This window comes from Zootoca vivipara, chromosome 2 (genome assembly GCF_963506605.1).
Source record: "Zootoca vivipara chromosome 2, rZooViv1.1, whole genome shotgun sequence".
NCBI lineage: Eukaryota > Metazoa > Chordata > Lepidosauria > Squamata > Lacertidae > Zootoca > Zootoca vivipara.
In genome coordinates, this window is record NC_083277.1 from 23,534,004 (window position 1) to 23,550,444 (window position 16,441).

General features: G+C 40.9%; 1 protein-coding gene across 3 annotated transcripts in view; it reads left to right on the forward strand.

Annotated features, from left to right (window-relative positions):
• Window positions 1–16,441, forward strand: part of PTPRG (protein tyrosine phosphatase receptor type G) — a 584,481-nt gene that overhangs the window by 551,695 nt on the left and 16,345 nt on the right. For all 3 annotated transcript variants that reach the window (XM_035106776.2, XM_035106775.2, XM_035106777.2), the window contains exons 16-22: window positions 4,860–4,956; window positions 6,133–6,215; window positions 6,453–6,587; window positions 8,773–8,907; window positions 11,160–11,323; window positions 12,949–13,084; window positions 14,368–14,514. In XM_035106776.2, the coding sequence (XP_034962667.2) occupies window positions 4,860–4,956; window positions 6,133–6,215; window positions 6,453–6,587; window positions 8,773–8,907; window positions 11,160–11,323; window positions 12,949–13,084; window positions 14,368–14,514 (897 nt within the window). The remainder of the gene's footprint in view (window positions 1–4,859; window positions 4,957–6,132; window positions 6,216–6,452; window positions 6,588–8,772; window positions 8,908–11,159; window positions 11,324–12,948; window positions 13,085–14,367; window positions 14,515–16,441) is intronic.

The following is a 16,441-nucleotide window of genomic DNA, read 5'->3' on the forward strand; positions in this document are numbered from 1 at the left end:
CAGAGTTGCCGACAATACATTCCAGTGGACAAAATAATAAGAACCGTAACCGTTTATCTTTAAACAAAATTAGCGTTCTGGGAAGTTAAACACAGAGAATGTCATATGAACCAGTGAGACAAAAAAAATTGAATAAGGAAAAAGAATGATCTAGTGCAGGCATCCCCAAACTGCGGCCCTCCAGATGTTTTGGTCTACAACTCCCATGATCCCTAGCTAACAGGATCAGTGGTCAGGGATGATGGGAATTGTAGTCCAAAACATCTGGAGGGCCGAAGTTTGGGGATGCCTGCACTAGATCATTCTTTTTCCTTATTCAAGCATTCCTTGATGCTCTGCTGCAGTTTCCCGCCTTTTTCCTCTGACCCTTCTGGGTACTGCTTGCCTGATAGCAATGGCCTCTTTGCCTGTATTGGAGGCAGGCAGGTAGGACTTCCTTCCAAGCCATAGCAAAACTTTTGGACTGAGATTGACTGAGTAGTGCAGAAAACTGACTGGCCAAAGAACGGGAGATTGGCAGAAAGGTCTCCCTTATCCTTCTACATTCAAATGGATTATGGAAGGATGTATGGGACAGGAAAGTGTGTAGCTTTGAGCTTCTGAGGGAAACTTTTTAACTTCATAGGACTACGCCCTGGTCATTCTAATGAACCAACCTCAACTGAGCTTAATCAAGGAGTAGAGAAATGAAGAATGAGGGAAACGCAACAAACTAAGCTACAGCAATGACAGTTCACTTTTTGTAGTCATTTCAAAGGTATCTGCTCAGTTAACAATGTAAACTTGCAGGGTCCTCATCTGCATCGGGCCATTCTGTGCATACTGCACATACCGTACAAATAAATCTGCCACTGAACTGAGGCTGCAGTACAGCGGACAAAACCATAAACCCTAAGCATCAGTAAGGTTAATTAAAGTTACTGACCTTAGAAACCAGTCCCACCTGAAAGGTCCTTCAAGATGTAATGGCAACTGATCCAATTTATGTGCATTATGTAAATTTATGGTAGGTCATTCAATAGCAGGGACTGAATTCTATTCCTAATATGCTAGCGTGTCTCTCTCTTTTTTTAAAGCAAGTTTGAACCCTCACTGGCTTCATGTTTCTTCTACAGTACACGCTAAGATAAAGTTGGATCACTATTTTTTTCATAGAATGTCATTAAATTGTACTGGAGACTTTCATTTTCAGTCTATAAAGCAGAGTAGCCAATGTTGTGCCCTCCAGATGTTGTTGAACAGCCCTCCCATCAACCCCAGCTTGTGTGGATAATGGGACATCCGGACGGCACTGTTGGTTACTCCTGTTGTAAAGTGTCACACACATTTGATGGTGCTCTTTCTGATGATGATTGCATCATCATCAGAATCTGCAGATCTTATAGAACCATGTAAAAAGTGGGAGGGTAGTGAAAAAACACTGTGATTAATAGTTGATAATTAAAAATATCCTTTGGATTGAATCACTGAATCCTTCCTCTGCTGAACTACTGGTGTGAAAACATCATTCTAGAATATATAACTAGTGACATTTCTGTCAATTATTCCATGTAAGGATTAGACCTGATACCCCATTCAGCTTCTTTGTTTGTTCTTTATTTCTTCTGGACAACTATGGGGATTTGCTTACCATAAAAAAAAGAATGCCACTGATTTATGAGTCTAAATGCCTCTAATTATATTTGGACTTGTGATATTTTGGATTTCCGAAAAATGTAAATGTTTTGGGGCAAGATAGGAGGGTGGGCAATGAATTGGTTTGTCACTTCTTTATGACAGTTTTGTATTAATCTTGCACTCTGCCTACATCTGCAGTTTCACTAACATTTCTCGTGATCATTTTCTCTGTCACTTAGCTCCTACTCCATCATTGCAGCAGCTGTGCTGTTCTAATGACTTCCCTTATTAGGATGCTCCCGTATTAACACGTGAAGCCTGGGGTATGAAACAGTGTGGCATCTTGTAACCCTTGGGAGGACGGGGGAAACGGATGGCACTGACGGCACCCTGCAGAAGTAGCTTTTGGATAAAATTCAGCTAAATACATTGAGAAAATGCCCTAGAAAGAAGCAACAATGTTACATTATTGTAAAAAAGATCTTTAAAATGTAATTAGGACACTTAAAATAAATGGCACAATTGACATTTCTGACTAAGAGGACAGTATAATCACTGTGTTGTCCAACTTAACACTTTTCGATACTATTTAATATCAAAATGTTAACATATTTTAATTATTATTTAAAGTTACAAAAAACCATTGAAGACAAGACAGTGCCTACAAAGTAAACACTGACTTTAATGTGGAATGTGATAAACAAGAAATCACTCAAATCTTAAGGGGGAAGTGAAACTAACACGTGCGTGTGTGTATATATGTTGGCATCTGTCTGTCTAGAGACAATGGAGGAGTACGCCTTTGGAGGTGAAGTCAAACTGTTGGAAGGTTACAGTGCCTGCTGTGGCTGTATATATTTGAGTTGTCACAATGGGTGGTTCAATTATGCTGAAGTGCTGATTTTGATTATTTTGCATGATTTACTTCACTTTCCCCCCTTTGTTGTCTATTTTGGTGAATAACTCTAATGATACATTGGGACCTTTGTTTACATTGGGCCCCTGTGAAACACTGTAAATTCAGTCTGTTCTAAACTGCAAGTACTTCTTCAATAATATGCTTATGTGCATTTAACTTGTGGATTCGGCTTTACGTGCTTGGCAAACAATTTTTTTACAAAAATTAGAATCATAGAATCATAGAGTTGGAAGAGACCACAAGGGCCATCCATTCCAACCCCCTGCCAAGCAGGAAACACAATCAAAGCATTCTTGACATATGCCTGTCAAGCCTCTGCTTAAAGACCTCCAAAGAAGGAGACTCCACCACACTCCTTGGTAGCAAATTCCACTGCTGAACAGCTCTTACTGTCAGGAAGTTCTTCCTTTTTTTTTTTTTTTTTAAAAAATATTTTTATTAATTTTCCAATTAAAACCAATTATATCACATTCAATATTTCAAATTATACACATATATATATCAATCAAACCGAATGTTATGCCAAATCATCTAAATAATTTATTTTTGGGTTCCCATGCTTCAAGAAATTGGGAATTCCTCGCAACTGTCCACTGCCGTCTTATTTCTAAAGTTCAAATCGTCCTCCAAGCTCATAATATTCCAAATCTTCCCCTTACAGTCACCTAGATGTTTTCCACTTTCATCCAATTGTTCCAGCTGCTGAGATAAATGTCAAACGAAGTTTCACAGATGTTCTTTCTCCTGTGTGAGTTAATCAGTCCAGCCTCCCCATAAATCTTCTTAGTGGAGCTCCCTGTTGCGACGGAGTAGCAGCGCCATCTTAAAAGGCTCAAATCACTTTCATTTTCTCTCATAGCCATGAAGATTTACGATTTATTTATCTTTATAGAATTTACAGCTTTTTCAGGCAGGAGACCCAAACATCCAACCATGAACTCTTGGTAAATTAATGGATCTCCTTGCCCTATAGCTGAACTTAGCTTCAGGTCGCTGCTCCAATTTAAAGTGCGTCACAGCTCATAAATCCTCCGAACGCGTCCAGAACTCCTTCCGTCTGACTAGGGGGGGGCTTTTCTCATCGGCAACTTCACATCTTTAAGAAATATGCTCAGTAACAACAGCTATAAAGTTCAACTCACACAGTCTTTTGCTTCTCTTTCGCTCCAAACAAGCCAGGACATCGCGTCCGGGAAGATACGAGGCAACAATATGAAGAAAAAATAAAAACTTGCTTCCCTTATCGCTCCGTCCCCATCAATCCTTCTTCCAGATGCCGTACATTCTTTGACTCCTCTCGCTCAGCAGCATAAAATTCTCAGCAGTAAACAGCGCTTCTTCCCCTCCTTCTGAAGTATGTCCATAGATTTAAGCCTAATTATCTTCTTTAACCATGGAAATCCCCGCCATGCAGATTAGCGTCCGGGAGTCCTGGCCGTCGTAAGTGCTCAGCCCAAGCTCCCCCCACTCCAAAAACAGTCGGAGTGGGTCTGGGGGCATCGCGGGCCAGCGGCCCCTCTCCGTAACCCCCGGAGAGGGTAGGGGGTTGCCATTTACTCCCCTAGCAACCGCCAAATTCCTTACGAAGGTCAGAGAGATGGAAAACAGGTCCGCCATTCCTGCAGGCGGAAACCGGAACCAGGAAGTTCTTCCTAATGTTTAGGTGGAATCGTCTTTCTTGAAGTTTGAATCCATTGCTCCGTGTTAATTAAAAAGGGTCAAAAAAACGGACGGGCATCTAGGGGAAAAGACTTCTGCAATCCTACTTGCCATTGCACCCAATGTGTTTTGACTATTCACGTTTTTGGCTCTAGGGGTGATCCCCCAGAATGTAACCCCCCTATAACCCCCCTTACCGTACTGCTTTGTATTTCCTAGGTAGGCACTCACTCCTCTCCCAGACCTAGGGAGTTATGACTATGAGTTGCTATTTTGGCTATGTTTTTTCCTGCATCTGAAAGTGCTCTAATTACAATTAAGCCTTGGGCAAATGGCTAGCAAAAGGCCTGTGACCACATTGGTATCGCTTTCTGGCTGCTATTAAGGGAGCTCTAGGTAGATGGGAAAGCGGTGGGTGGGTGGAGGGTTGCACCACAATGAATTGTAATCACCATGGACTTATATCAGATACTGGGAACCAGGCAATATCCTTAATAGAACTGGGATATGTTTAAGCAGTGTTATGCTGAAAGAATTCTCATGGGCGAAGAGAATCAATTACACCCACCATTTCAATGTGTTCTGAATGAGCTGCTTGCAAAATGAGACAGACAAAATGCTTTGCACTCATCTGCCTTTTTCAATGTAATTGTTTTCTTAACAGGAAGTGCAGCGTTGTACATCCGACATGAACATCACCGCTGAACATTCCAATCACCCCGACAACAAGCACAAAAACAGATACATCAACATTTTAGCATGTGAGTAGTAAAGGCCTTAAGAGACAACAGCAACCAAAAGTGTCCACTTTATACTACTGGCGTAAGAATGCCTGTCTGCTCAGCATGAGGTTAGTCAGAGTGACAAAAGTTCGTTTTCATCCAAGGGACAAGATGCCCCTGTTAGGTATGTTTTCTGAGAGGACTGATGTTGACAGTCTGACATTAGATACTTGTGGGTTTTGCTTAGAAAGTAGCAATCCTGCCTAAAGATTTCGCAGCTGAATGTTTCAGCCTAAATTACTGTCTGATCTAGGTATGCTAATCTCTGAAAAGCGACTTAAGGGAAGTACATAATTGACAACCCTTGCTAGTTCCATTCTCTCCCAGGCTTGCTAATGAGTTTGTCACTTTTCCAAGTGGAAAGAAACAAACCCAGAACTTTTTGATCCCTTAGCTGACCATTTCTGCCACTTTTTTTTCTGGACAGCAAATTATTTTACTGGTGCAGTTGAGACTGGAAGAAGTTTTGTGATCTTCAAATGAAGGGCAGCATATAAATTTAATAAGTAGTAATAAGAATCATTAATAAGTAATAAGAATCATTAATAAGTAGTAATAAGAATCATTGAGGGACCCAGGTGGCGCTGTGGGTTAAACCACTGAGCCTAGGGCTTGCTGATCAGAAGGTCGGTGGTTCGAATCCCTGTGACGGGGTGAGCTCCCGTTGCTTGGTCCCAGCTCCTGCCAACCTAGCAGTTCGAAAGCACGTCAAAATGCAAGTAGATAAATAGGAACCGCTACAGCGGGAAGGTAAACGGAGTTTCCGTGTGCTGCTCTGGTTTGCCAGAAGCGGCTTCATCATGCTGGCCACTTGACCTGGAAGCTATACGCCGGCTCCCTCGGCCAATAATGCGAGATGAGCGCGCAACCCCAGAGTCGGTCATGACTGGACCTAATGGTCAGGGGTCCCTTTACCTTTACCTTTAATAAGAATCATTAGGGAAAGAATGGTTTAGCCCCGAAAGAGCCAATGAAGGTTTCCTCCAGATGTTGGACTCCCAGCAGCCCTGGACATTTGCCATTCACGCTAGTTGGAGCTGATGAGAGTTGTGCTTATTAGTTTTCTGGTTAGGGAATTGTCCTTTTAAGAAATCCATAGTTTTAATATCCTAATATGTTTTCCTGTTTTGTGCCTGTTTGTTATCTTTCCTGAAGATGATCACAGTAGAGTGAAGCTAAGACCTTTGCCGGGAAAAGACTCGAAGCACAGTGACTACATTAATGCCAATTATGTTGATGTAAGTTGTTTTTTGCTCTCGTCTCTCTTTTGAGAAACACTGTCCTACAAAAGAAATAGAAACCATTAGTACTTGTAGAATGTTGTTGTTTTTTTGCTGTTGTTTTGTTGACTAACTTTAGCTCCAGACTCCTCAAACATTCAGCAGGAAAGGCATCTCACACTGCAATATATACATTATTAATATGACTGCCATGCAGATACTTTATCTTGCTTTGCATTATGGTTTTCTTTGAAGGGTTACAACAAAGCGAAAGCCTACATTGCCACCCAAGGACCTTTAAAGTCTACATTTGAAGATTTCTGGAGAATGATTTGGGAGCAAAACACTGGAATTATCATCATGATTACAAACCTTGTGGAAAAAGGAAGAGTAAGGGCAATGCAGTTTTTCACTAGCTACTTTTCTCGCCGTGATTATGTGATCTTTCTTCAGAATCATTAAGGAGTACAATTGGTTCCATTAACTGTCATGTACACTATAAATTGCTGTAATCCAAAGGGGATTATATAATACTGTAAGAGTAAGGGGGTGGATGTGGTGGTAGTGATGCTTGAAGCCTTGCTTCTAGCAGCGATAGGTCACAGAGGTCTGGGGAAGCAGAAGGCTGACACTGGCTGAGCTGATCATGTCCACCTAGAGAAAGAGGAGTCAAAGAAGGTTCCTGAGAAGGGCATGGGAAACCAAGTTTGGAAGAGGGAGAGCATCAGAAGAATTCTCTGTCATCAGTATTACCATACTTCATAGCTGCCAAGTACCCTGTTTTCCCCGGGAAACCCCCGTTTTTACTTACCTTTACCTTTTCCCGGTGGTCCCCCATATCACTTCGTCTCCCGTTTTTCTTCGTTATTTTCTCCTGCCGGCGGCCATTTTTTTCTTTATGATTTGCCCTTCTATGGTCACCAAAAATGGCCGCTGCAGGCTTCAAAAGTCGCATCTACGCATGTCCGGAAGTACATAGACGCGACCTCCGGTGTCGGCGGTGGCCATTTTTGGTGCCCATATATGGGCGGAGCGACACCGGAAGTTGCGTCGACACACTTCCTGACATGCGTACAAGTGACTTTCAAAGCGGGCGGCGGCCATTTTTGGTGCCCATAGAAGGGCAAAGCGACACCGGAAGTTACGTCGATGCAACTTCCGGTGTCACATGGCTGCCGGTCCCGGATTCTGCAGTCCGGGACTTGGAAGGTAAGCTATACTTATATGTATGCCATGATTCCATAAAAATTATTCTCAGAGCAGTTTCAAATAGCAGCATGAACAACATAGCGAAGTTAAACAACAATAATGCCAACAATATATAAAAATGCAACATCAATAAAAATTAAAACACGCTATCAGTAATACATACCAAACAGTATATCAGACAGTCAATATAATAAACACAACAGTATTTAGTACAAAATAGCAGTATTTGGTACATATTTGAATAGATACAGGAACCTGTGGATAAGCACCAGTTCCTTAATAGAACAGTATAAAAAAATCACAACATCCAGCTGAACACAGCTTCAGCACCCCAAAGTGGTAACCAAAAGTACACAAATGCCCAGTACCTTGGTGAACCTACTCTCCCAGTCAACATACCATAGGAAAAACAAACAAACAAACAAAACACCTTAAAGCTGCTTAGAGCAATCTGAGGGTTGTTGTTTTTTAATGCAGGAAATTAGCCAGATCCAGAACACTCTAAAAAGACCAATCCTCATGCTACAAGCCAGGCAAGAGACTGAAATGAGGTCAACACTAGCACTCATGCTATCAGCAATAAGAAAAGGGATCATGGTCCAAGCATTATTTTAGGGTGCCCAGTACAAACTTGCACTGCAGACCCCCTGCCACAAACATACTACGATCCCAACCCATACATAGAATAGCATTCCTTCAGTAGCACCTTAAAGACCAACTAAGTTTTTATTTTGGTATGAGCTTTCGTGTGCATGCACACTTCTTCAGATACACTTGAAACAGAAGTGTCAGACCCTTATATATATACAGAGGGTGGAGGGGGTGGGTGGGAATGGGTGATGGGCTGATGGGATTCAACAAAAGGCCAAGAAAACGAGAAGCACTCGCTTTTGCAATTCAACTAAGAGATGGCACAAAGGGGAGGCAACTTTTAGGTGCAGCTTTCCACCACTCTAGCTGCTGATGGAATATGGCTCTGCTGCTCTGTCTTTCACACTCACTCCCTGTGTGGCAGGAAAGGTAACTGGGGCCAGGGCACTCCAGATGACAAGCGCTTCCCTGCATTCTCAACTGGCCCATCAGCTGAAAAGCTGTAGCTGATACTGGTTTCAGGCCAGAGTCATCTGAGAAAGGAGGGAAGACTTTTCTAGCACAGTGGTCCTCAACCTTGGGCCTCCAGATGCTTTGAGACTACAATTCCCATGATCCCTGACCACTGGTCCTGCTAGCTAGGGATCATGGGAGTTGTAGGCCAAAATCATCTGGAGGCCTAAGGTTGAGGACCACTGTTCTAGCATGTTGCTGGTCTTGTGTTCTCTAGCATGCTTCAAAATCTAATATCCTATGGTGCTCTGTCTTTTCTCAGAGGAAATGTGACCAATACTGGCCATCAGAAAACAGTGAAGAATATGGCAATATCATTGTCACATTGAAGAGCACAAAAATACATGCTTGCTATACAGTCCGCCGCTTCACAATCAGGAATGCAAAAATGAAAAAGGTGAGAAGTGTTATTGCATTGTGGTTTGGACAAAGGATGGACACACTAGGAGTATGCTATTGGGTGTGATATACACACCTGCTATATATCTCTTTGATGAAGTACAGTGGTACCTCTACTTACGAATAACTCTACTTACGAATGTTTCTACTTACGAATGGAGCTCCGTCCGCCATCTTGGATGCGGTTTAGATAGGATTTTTTCTACTTACGAATTTTTAGATAGGGTTGCTTCAACTTACGAATTTTTTCTCCCAATGCATTCCTATGGGATTCGACTTACAAATTTTTTCGACTTACAAATGTGCGTCCAGAACACATTAAATTCGTAAGTAGAGGTAGCACTGTATCTGGAACCAGCCACTCAAATGCGCTCTCCTAGATTTAAGAAGGCAGGAGGGATGGGGGACAAGAGGACACATGGGCAGGTATGTAGCCACCAGCGCCGTCCATATCAGCTGACTTCATAAGCTGAAACTGATGCCACAACATATCACCAACACTTTACACTGGATATTTTTTCTGCAACTGAAACAACTACGGAGTCAAGTTAGCTCCAGAGTTCAGCAACTTTATATTGTGTAACCAGTTGGTCGCAGTAGGTCCTCAAATGTTCCAGAGGCCCCACCCCAGAGGCAGAGTTAGGGGAGCACAACTGGTTCGGTCACACTGGATATGGAGCCCCGGGCATGTCACAACTATCCTTTAGAAGGGACCACAAGAGGCTGGGGTGCCAAATTTTGGCATTGCACAGGGCCCCACTGAAATCTGAGACCCCAAGGTTCAAAGCCCGCAGTGCCACAATGGCATCCTGTGATAAAATGGAAGAGCTTTCATTCTGGCATGGGATGATATCTCTACTAGTAATTTGGTTCTGGGGATGCTGAGCTACCCTACGTGCCCAAATAAAGGTCACAGAGGCAGGTATTTGAGTAATGGCTGTGCTTGTAGAATGAGAGTCATTGCTAAGCAATTGTTTTGCCTACAGGTGAAACTCGGAAAATTTGAATATTGTCAAAAAGTGCATTTATTTCAGTAACGCAACTTAAAAGGTGAAACCAATATATGAGATAGATGCATGACATGCAAAGCAAGATATGCCAAGCCTTTATTTGTTGTAACTGTAATTATTTGTCGCTAGGCGGGTCAATTATAAATGGAATGTAATTAATGAAATGTAATAGCAATGTTTATTTTTGTATTATTGTAACTATTTGTTTTATTACTGTGGAATTTCCAAAAGAAAGCATTTGTAAAAATTAAAAGAAAAAGAAAAAATAATAAGTTGCATTCTGAAATAAATGCGCTTTTCGACGATATTCTAATTTTCCGAGTTTCACCTGTATGTAATCCTATTTTTCAGCTTAAGCATGTTTCAGCTCAAGCATGCTTTTTGCAGGGATCAGCTGCAGAAGCAGCCGATCCAGCTATGTCTCCACCTGCCCACACCTACACCAAACAGGTGTGGGGCGCATGGACAAGGAAAACCAAGAAAGACCAAGCTTTCTGCCAGTGATTTAGCTGTTGTAGAAAAGTATCGTGATTTTATTTATATATTTTTGCAGCAAGTCAAAAGAAGAAATGGAGAAACTCACCAGAAGAATAAGAAATCAAAAAGAGAGACTTTTTAAAATAGAATGGGAGAAAATTATTGACTATTTGAAGATACACTTTAAACAAAACAGAACAGTGGGACTGATATAAACATGTGCAATAAGAGATAATTGAGGGGAAGATAAGGGGAAATTAGTAAATATATTTGAATTAGATATGCAGTAATAAAAAGATATAAAATAAATAACCGCAGAAAGGAGGGAAGTCGAGGGGAAGGTAAATTAGACTTGCAAATATTTTGTTTCTCTTGTTAAAATATTTGTAAAAGGTGAAAATGAAAAATATTTTTCTTAAATTACAGTGGTACCTCTACTTACGAATAACTCTACTTACGAACGGAGCTCCGTCCGCCATCTTGGGTGCGGTTTAGATAGGATTTTTTTCTACTTACGAATTTTTAGATAGGGTTGCTTCTACTTACATTTTTTTTCCTCCCAATGCATTCCTATGGGATTCGACTTTCAAATGTTTTCGACTTACAAGTGTGTGTTCGGAACGCATTAAATTCGTAAGTAGAGGTACCACTGTAGAATGATAGGCATTGGTTAAAGCTTATCCCACACCTGAACATGGTACAGTTAAATCCCCAACTAATATGTTTTCCTCCTGTATGTGTTTCATGTATTCCGGCTCACTAGGGGAACCCTAAAGGACGACAGAATGAAAGGACGGTCATTCAGTATCACTACACACAGTGGCCCGACATGGGTGTGCCTGAATATGCACTGCCAGTGCTGACGTTTGTAAGAAGATCCTCTGCAGCCAGGACTGCTGAGATAGGCCCAGTGGTTGTGCACTGCAGGTACAGCTGGACAAGTTCAGTCCAATTTTTGCGTACAACATGTAGATTAACATACAACTGAAGTAGAGCGTAACAGTATTTCCCTTTACAATCAATTACAGTATATCCCATTTTGCAATAGGGAGAGATTGTGATTTGCCAACACCATTCACTGAATCATTGGCTGAACCACAGTTTGAACTTAAATAACTGTGGTCCAATACAAGTTTGTTCACTGTCCCGCACAGCAGAACACAGCACATTGCTGGGTGAAATTCTCTTATACAGATGAATGACTTTCTGGGATCTGATAATTCTGTAATCCATAGCAGAACTGGGCAGTTTTCATTGAATTCTAGAGGATGGTGCAATTAGCTGCATGATTTCATGCTGTGATCGCTTGCTGTCATTATATGGGGCAGAGCTTTCAAGTTCTACTGAATAGGTTTAACTACCCTATGCCGCACCACAGCTGCTCAAGAACATTTGCAACTTTTTCTTCACCCACAACACATTCAGAAAAGAATTCATCAGATGAAGACATTTAAACTTTTCCAGACTTTTTAACGTATTGTTGTTTTAACATGCTGTATTCTTACACTTTGACTTAATTTTTTAAAATCTTCGAATTGCCGCTAAAGGGCTGAATGTTTTTTGGGGGTTTTTTTTAATGGTCAGAAAGGGCAAATTCTGTAAATGAATCCTATTTTCATCAGTGGGATTCCTTAATATGTTCTGATTGCAAAATGTAAGACTCCTTTTTGGGAAAGAGTAGCTGTGTGTGCTACATGTACTTCCTAAATTTCCAGATATTTGCATGTTCACATATTTATTTATTTAATATATCATTTTATTTAATGCATTCATAAAGGTAAAGGTAAAGGGACCCCTGACCATTAGGTCCAGTCATGACCGACTTTGGGGTTGCGTGCTCATCTCGCATTATTGGCCGAGGGAGCCGGCGTATAGCTTCCAGGTCATGTGGCCAGCATGACAAAGCCGCTTCTGGCAAACCAGAGCAGCACATGGAAACGCCGTTTACCTTCCCGCTGTAGCGGTTCCTATTTATCTACTTGCATTTTGACGTGCTTTCGAACTGCTAGGTTGGCAGGAAATGCATTCATAGCCCACCTTTTTCTTCAAGGAGCTCAAGGTGGCATATACGTGATTCTCCCCCTCCTCATTTAGTCCCCACGACAACCCTGCGAGGTAGGTTAGGCGGAGAGGCTGTGACTGGCCCAAGTTGAGCTTCCTGGCTGAGCGGGGATTTGCACCTGGTTTCCCCAGGTCCTTGTCCAACACTCTAACCTCTACACCACCCCGGCTCAAGTCGCACATAGTCTTGTTTCTCTCAAACCTGGAGAATATCACCAGCTGAAAATGAATATTACCAGCTGACCTGTCCTTAAATGCTGAGCAAGACTGGCCAACCTTTTTTTTGGCCCAGAAGCTGCATTCACTGAGAGCCAAGGTTCCTTGTGCAAGGATTGAAAGAAACACCTAAGATCCATTCCATATTATAGAAAATATAAAGAGCAAGACTTCGTGAATGTAAAGAAGCATATACTGTATAGCAATATGAGCATGGTGCTGCAATTCTTTATTAGTGTTTAACTAGCCTTTCTCCTGAAACTTCTTTTTGTCAGCGCTGGGGTTGGCAGGACTGGTACCTACATTGTTATAGACAGTATGCTGCAACAGATAAAAGACAAAAGCACAGTTAACGCCCTGGGTTTCCTGAAACACATCAGGACGCAGCGCAACTACCTCGTCCAGACAGAGGTAAAACACAGAGACACATTTACTTTTTACTGCAGCAAGCTATTGTCGCCAATTAAATATTGCAAGAGGGTCTGCCAAGTGTAATTTCCACTGGAATATCTCCATAGGTTACATACAGCATTTCTTATGTTTTTCTGTGAATTCAGTTTGCTAATGCATGTAGTTGTCTTCTTCTTATTTAGCAATTGTGTCGCTTTTAAAATAAACCAAGCACTTCGCAGAGAATTTTCAAAAAACTAGACCTAAAAGCTTACAGTCTTTAGTATCCACAAGGCATTTAGTATGCCAAGGTAGTGAATATTTTATAGCACAGAGAACTTTCGTAAAGGTGAACATTAAAGTTGATACAAGTCTCACCACCACCACTTTCCTTTTTTGTAAAAGTAAAGTAGAAATAGTCTTAGAAAAAGAAGGGAACTGAGGCATACAGGAGGAAAGGGGAAATTCAGTACATTTAAAAAAAACAGAAGAACAGCAAGCTGCAAAAGAAAAAAAGCAAGCAGAGATAACTATGGGAAAAATGTGAAAAGTTATCTAAGCAGTATTTTTGTTTAATTGGTTCATTTTTAACTTGCCCTTCATTAGGCAAGTGGTCCAGGTTGGGGTACACTGAACATAAAATCAAAGTAGCGATGCAACAGTTTCAATTTGAACAAATGGAAAAATTAAAAAATCCATCAGTATAACCTCTACACCTTACTCAAAAAAAAAAAACAGTGTCCTAATACATCTGGCTAAAGAGGCAAGCTTTCAGCTGGCACCCAAACCAACCAAAATTGGTGCCAACCAGATTTCAAGAGAGGAAGGCATTCCAAAGTCAGGAAGCCAGCACTAATAAGGCCCTTCTGTGAGCTGTAGATGTACAAACCTCACTCAGAGGCGAACTAGTGCTTTTCACACAGTGGGATTGCTGCAAATATAATACAGTGGTACCTCGCTAGACAAATGCCCTGCTAGACGAATTTTTCACTAGACAAATGGGTTTTGCGATCTGAGGTTGCCTCACAAGACAAATTCATTTTGTGAAAAATTCATCTAGCGAATCGCGGTTTCCCATAGGAATGCATTGAAATTCAATTAATGCGTTCCTATGGGCAAAAAATAAAATAAAATTCAGTGCATTCCTATGGTATTCGCAAGACGAATTTTTCGCATAGTGAATTGACTCACAGAACGAATTAAATTTGTCTCGCGAGGCACCACTGTGGTTGCCTTTAAAGAAGCTATGCTCCACTTACTATGGGCTTGCTTCTTCATTCCTTATTTGCTTCCTGCCATTCTAGGAGCAGTATGTTTTTATTCATGATGCCTTGTTGGAAGCCATTCTTGGGAAAGAGACTGAAGTTTCTGCTCACCAGCTACATAGCTATGTTAATAGCATTCTCATACCTGGAATTGGAGGAAGGACTCGGCTAGAGAAACAGTTCAAGGTAAGCTTCATTCTTAGCTTGTTCAGCCCTGCTGCCTTTACTAGGGGGGTAAAGTGATCAGACCAAAACTGGTACTTTATCAATGTGGATGGGTGGGAGGAACGGTCTGATAAAAAGGCTTTTGGTTACACCTCTGAAGTTGTAGTAATGTTTAAGGCAAGTTCACCTAGGAGTAGATGGGCATTTAAATACCCCAGTACTGTGCCATTCAGGACATAATAAGCATCCTTCAATTCAGAGCCTGGAAATGGATCAGAGGCTATCCCAACCAGCTGGCTCAGATGCCATGATAGATGGTGCTGAAAGCTGCTGAGAGGTCCAGCAGAACCAGCAGGGATACACTCCCTTGTGAGCTTCTGGAAAAGGTCAGCCACAAAAGTGACCATGGCCATCTCCATCCTATACCTTGCCTAAAGTGGGACTGAAATGGATCATGATGATCTGTGTCATTGAAGAGATCCTGCAGGTTTTATCACCACTGCACCCTCAAGCACCTTTCCTAAGAATGAAATATTACAGACTGGGTGGGATTTTAAACACATTTAAAACAAACATTTTAAACACATCAGCATCTACATGCCATTATAGGCTTGGCTAAACAAACCTGTTTTAAACAAGTGACAAAAGGTGTACAGCAAAAGCACCTTCCTGATGTCAATAAGCAGGGAATTCCAAAGCATAGGTGCCGCCACACTAAAAGATTGATTTGTGACAACTGTAGTATGAGTATTGTGTGGCATCTGTAACAGTGCCAATTCTGCAGATTGAAGCGATCAAGGGCGCACATGTAATGTAAGGCGATCTCACAAGTAAACTGGTCTCAAGCTGTTAAGGGCTCTCTGTACCAAAAGTAACACCTTGATCTTGTCCACATCTTCAGTAACACAAGTGAAAAACTATCCATAAAAAGTAGAGCAAGTAGGACCCAGGTTTACACTTATTGCATCTGCATTAACTGTGGCTAGTGATGTGAGGTGAGAATATTCTTGAGAATGAGAATATTCTTGAGAATATTCTCTGCTAGAAAATTCTCTGGAGAATATTCTCCACATTCAATGGTATAAGGTGCCATTTACCAGAGATTGACATACTGAAATATATTATAATATATTTAATGTTAATGGCTTCTTTTTTATATGTATGCCTATAGTTTTGTTTATCAAGCTGTGTTTTAGTCACCAAAACAGTTATTAAGTGTTAGAGCTATTAGAAGCACAAGATAGCCTATTACTGAATTTACCGTACTTGTATCAAACCTTAACATGCCAATTGTATTTTTTGACATGTCCTATAACATGTACATGTTCTAATGGAAGAATAGAATATGATTTAACTGAGTTTTCTTATACCAAACCTTAGCATGATAATTACTGGTGCCATCACCTTAGAATGATTTAACTTTAACTATAAAACACGTTTTACTTTTCTATTTGATATTTGAAAGTGACAAGTAGGCTTGTGCTTATATATTTTCACTGTGCTTCCTTTACTAAATATACAGTTAGTGGTGAGTCATTCACGTTGAATTTTCAATTTCAAGTTTGGTGCAAAAAAATCAAAGAATGTGAATTCACTGCATTGCCCTATAGAATAAAAGTATCTGTACAATTTTTGGTTGCCATCTGAACAAGTCTACCCATTAATAAACATGTATATTAACAAATTATATCATTTTGAATGCATTAAATGATATCCTTTTCAATGCATTAAAATGAATATTCTATTTTAAATGAAAATTCTCTAATATTCTCATTAGTCAAGAACATTCTCGAGAATATTCTCCAAAAGATTCTTCTCGAGAATTTAACATCACTAACTGCGGCGTCCAAGTAGGAACAAAATATGTGACAATTTTGTCTGTGAAGTATCTTGAGAAGCAGCTCACTTTTTACCATGAAAGTATCACACTCAACTTGGCAGGCAAAAT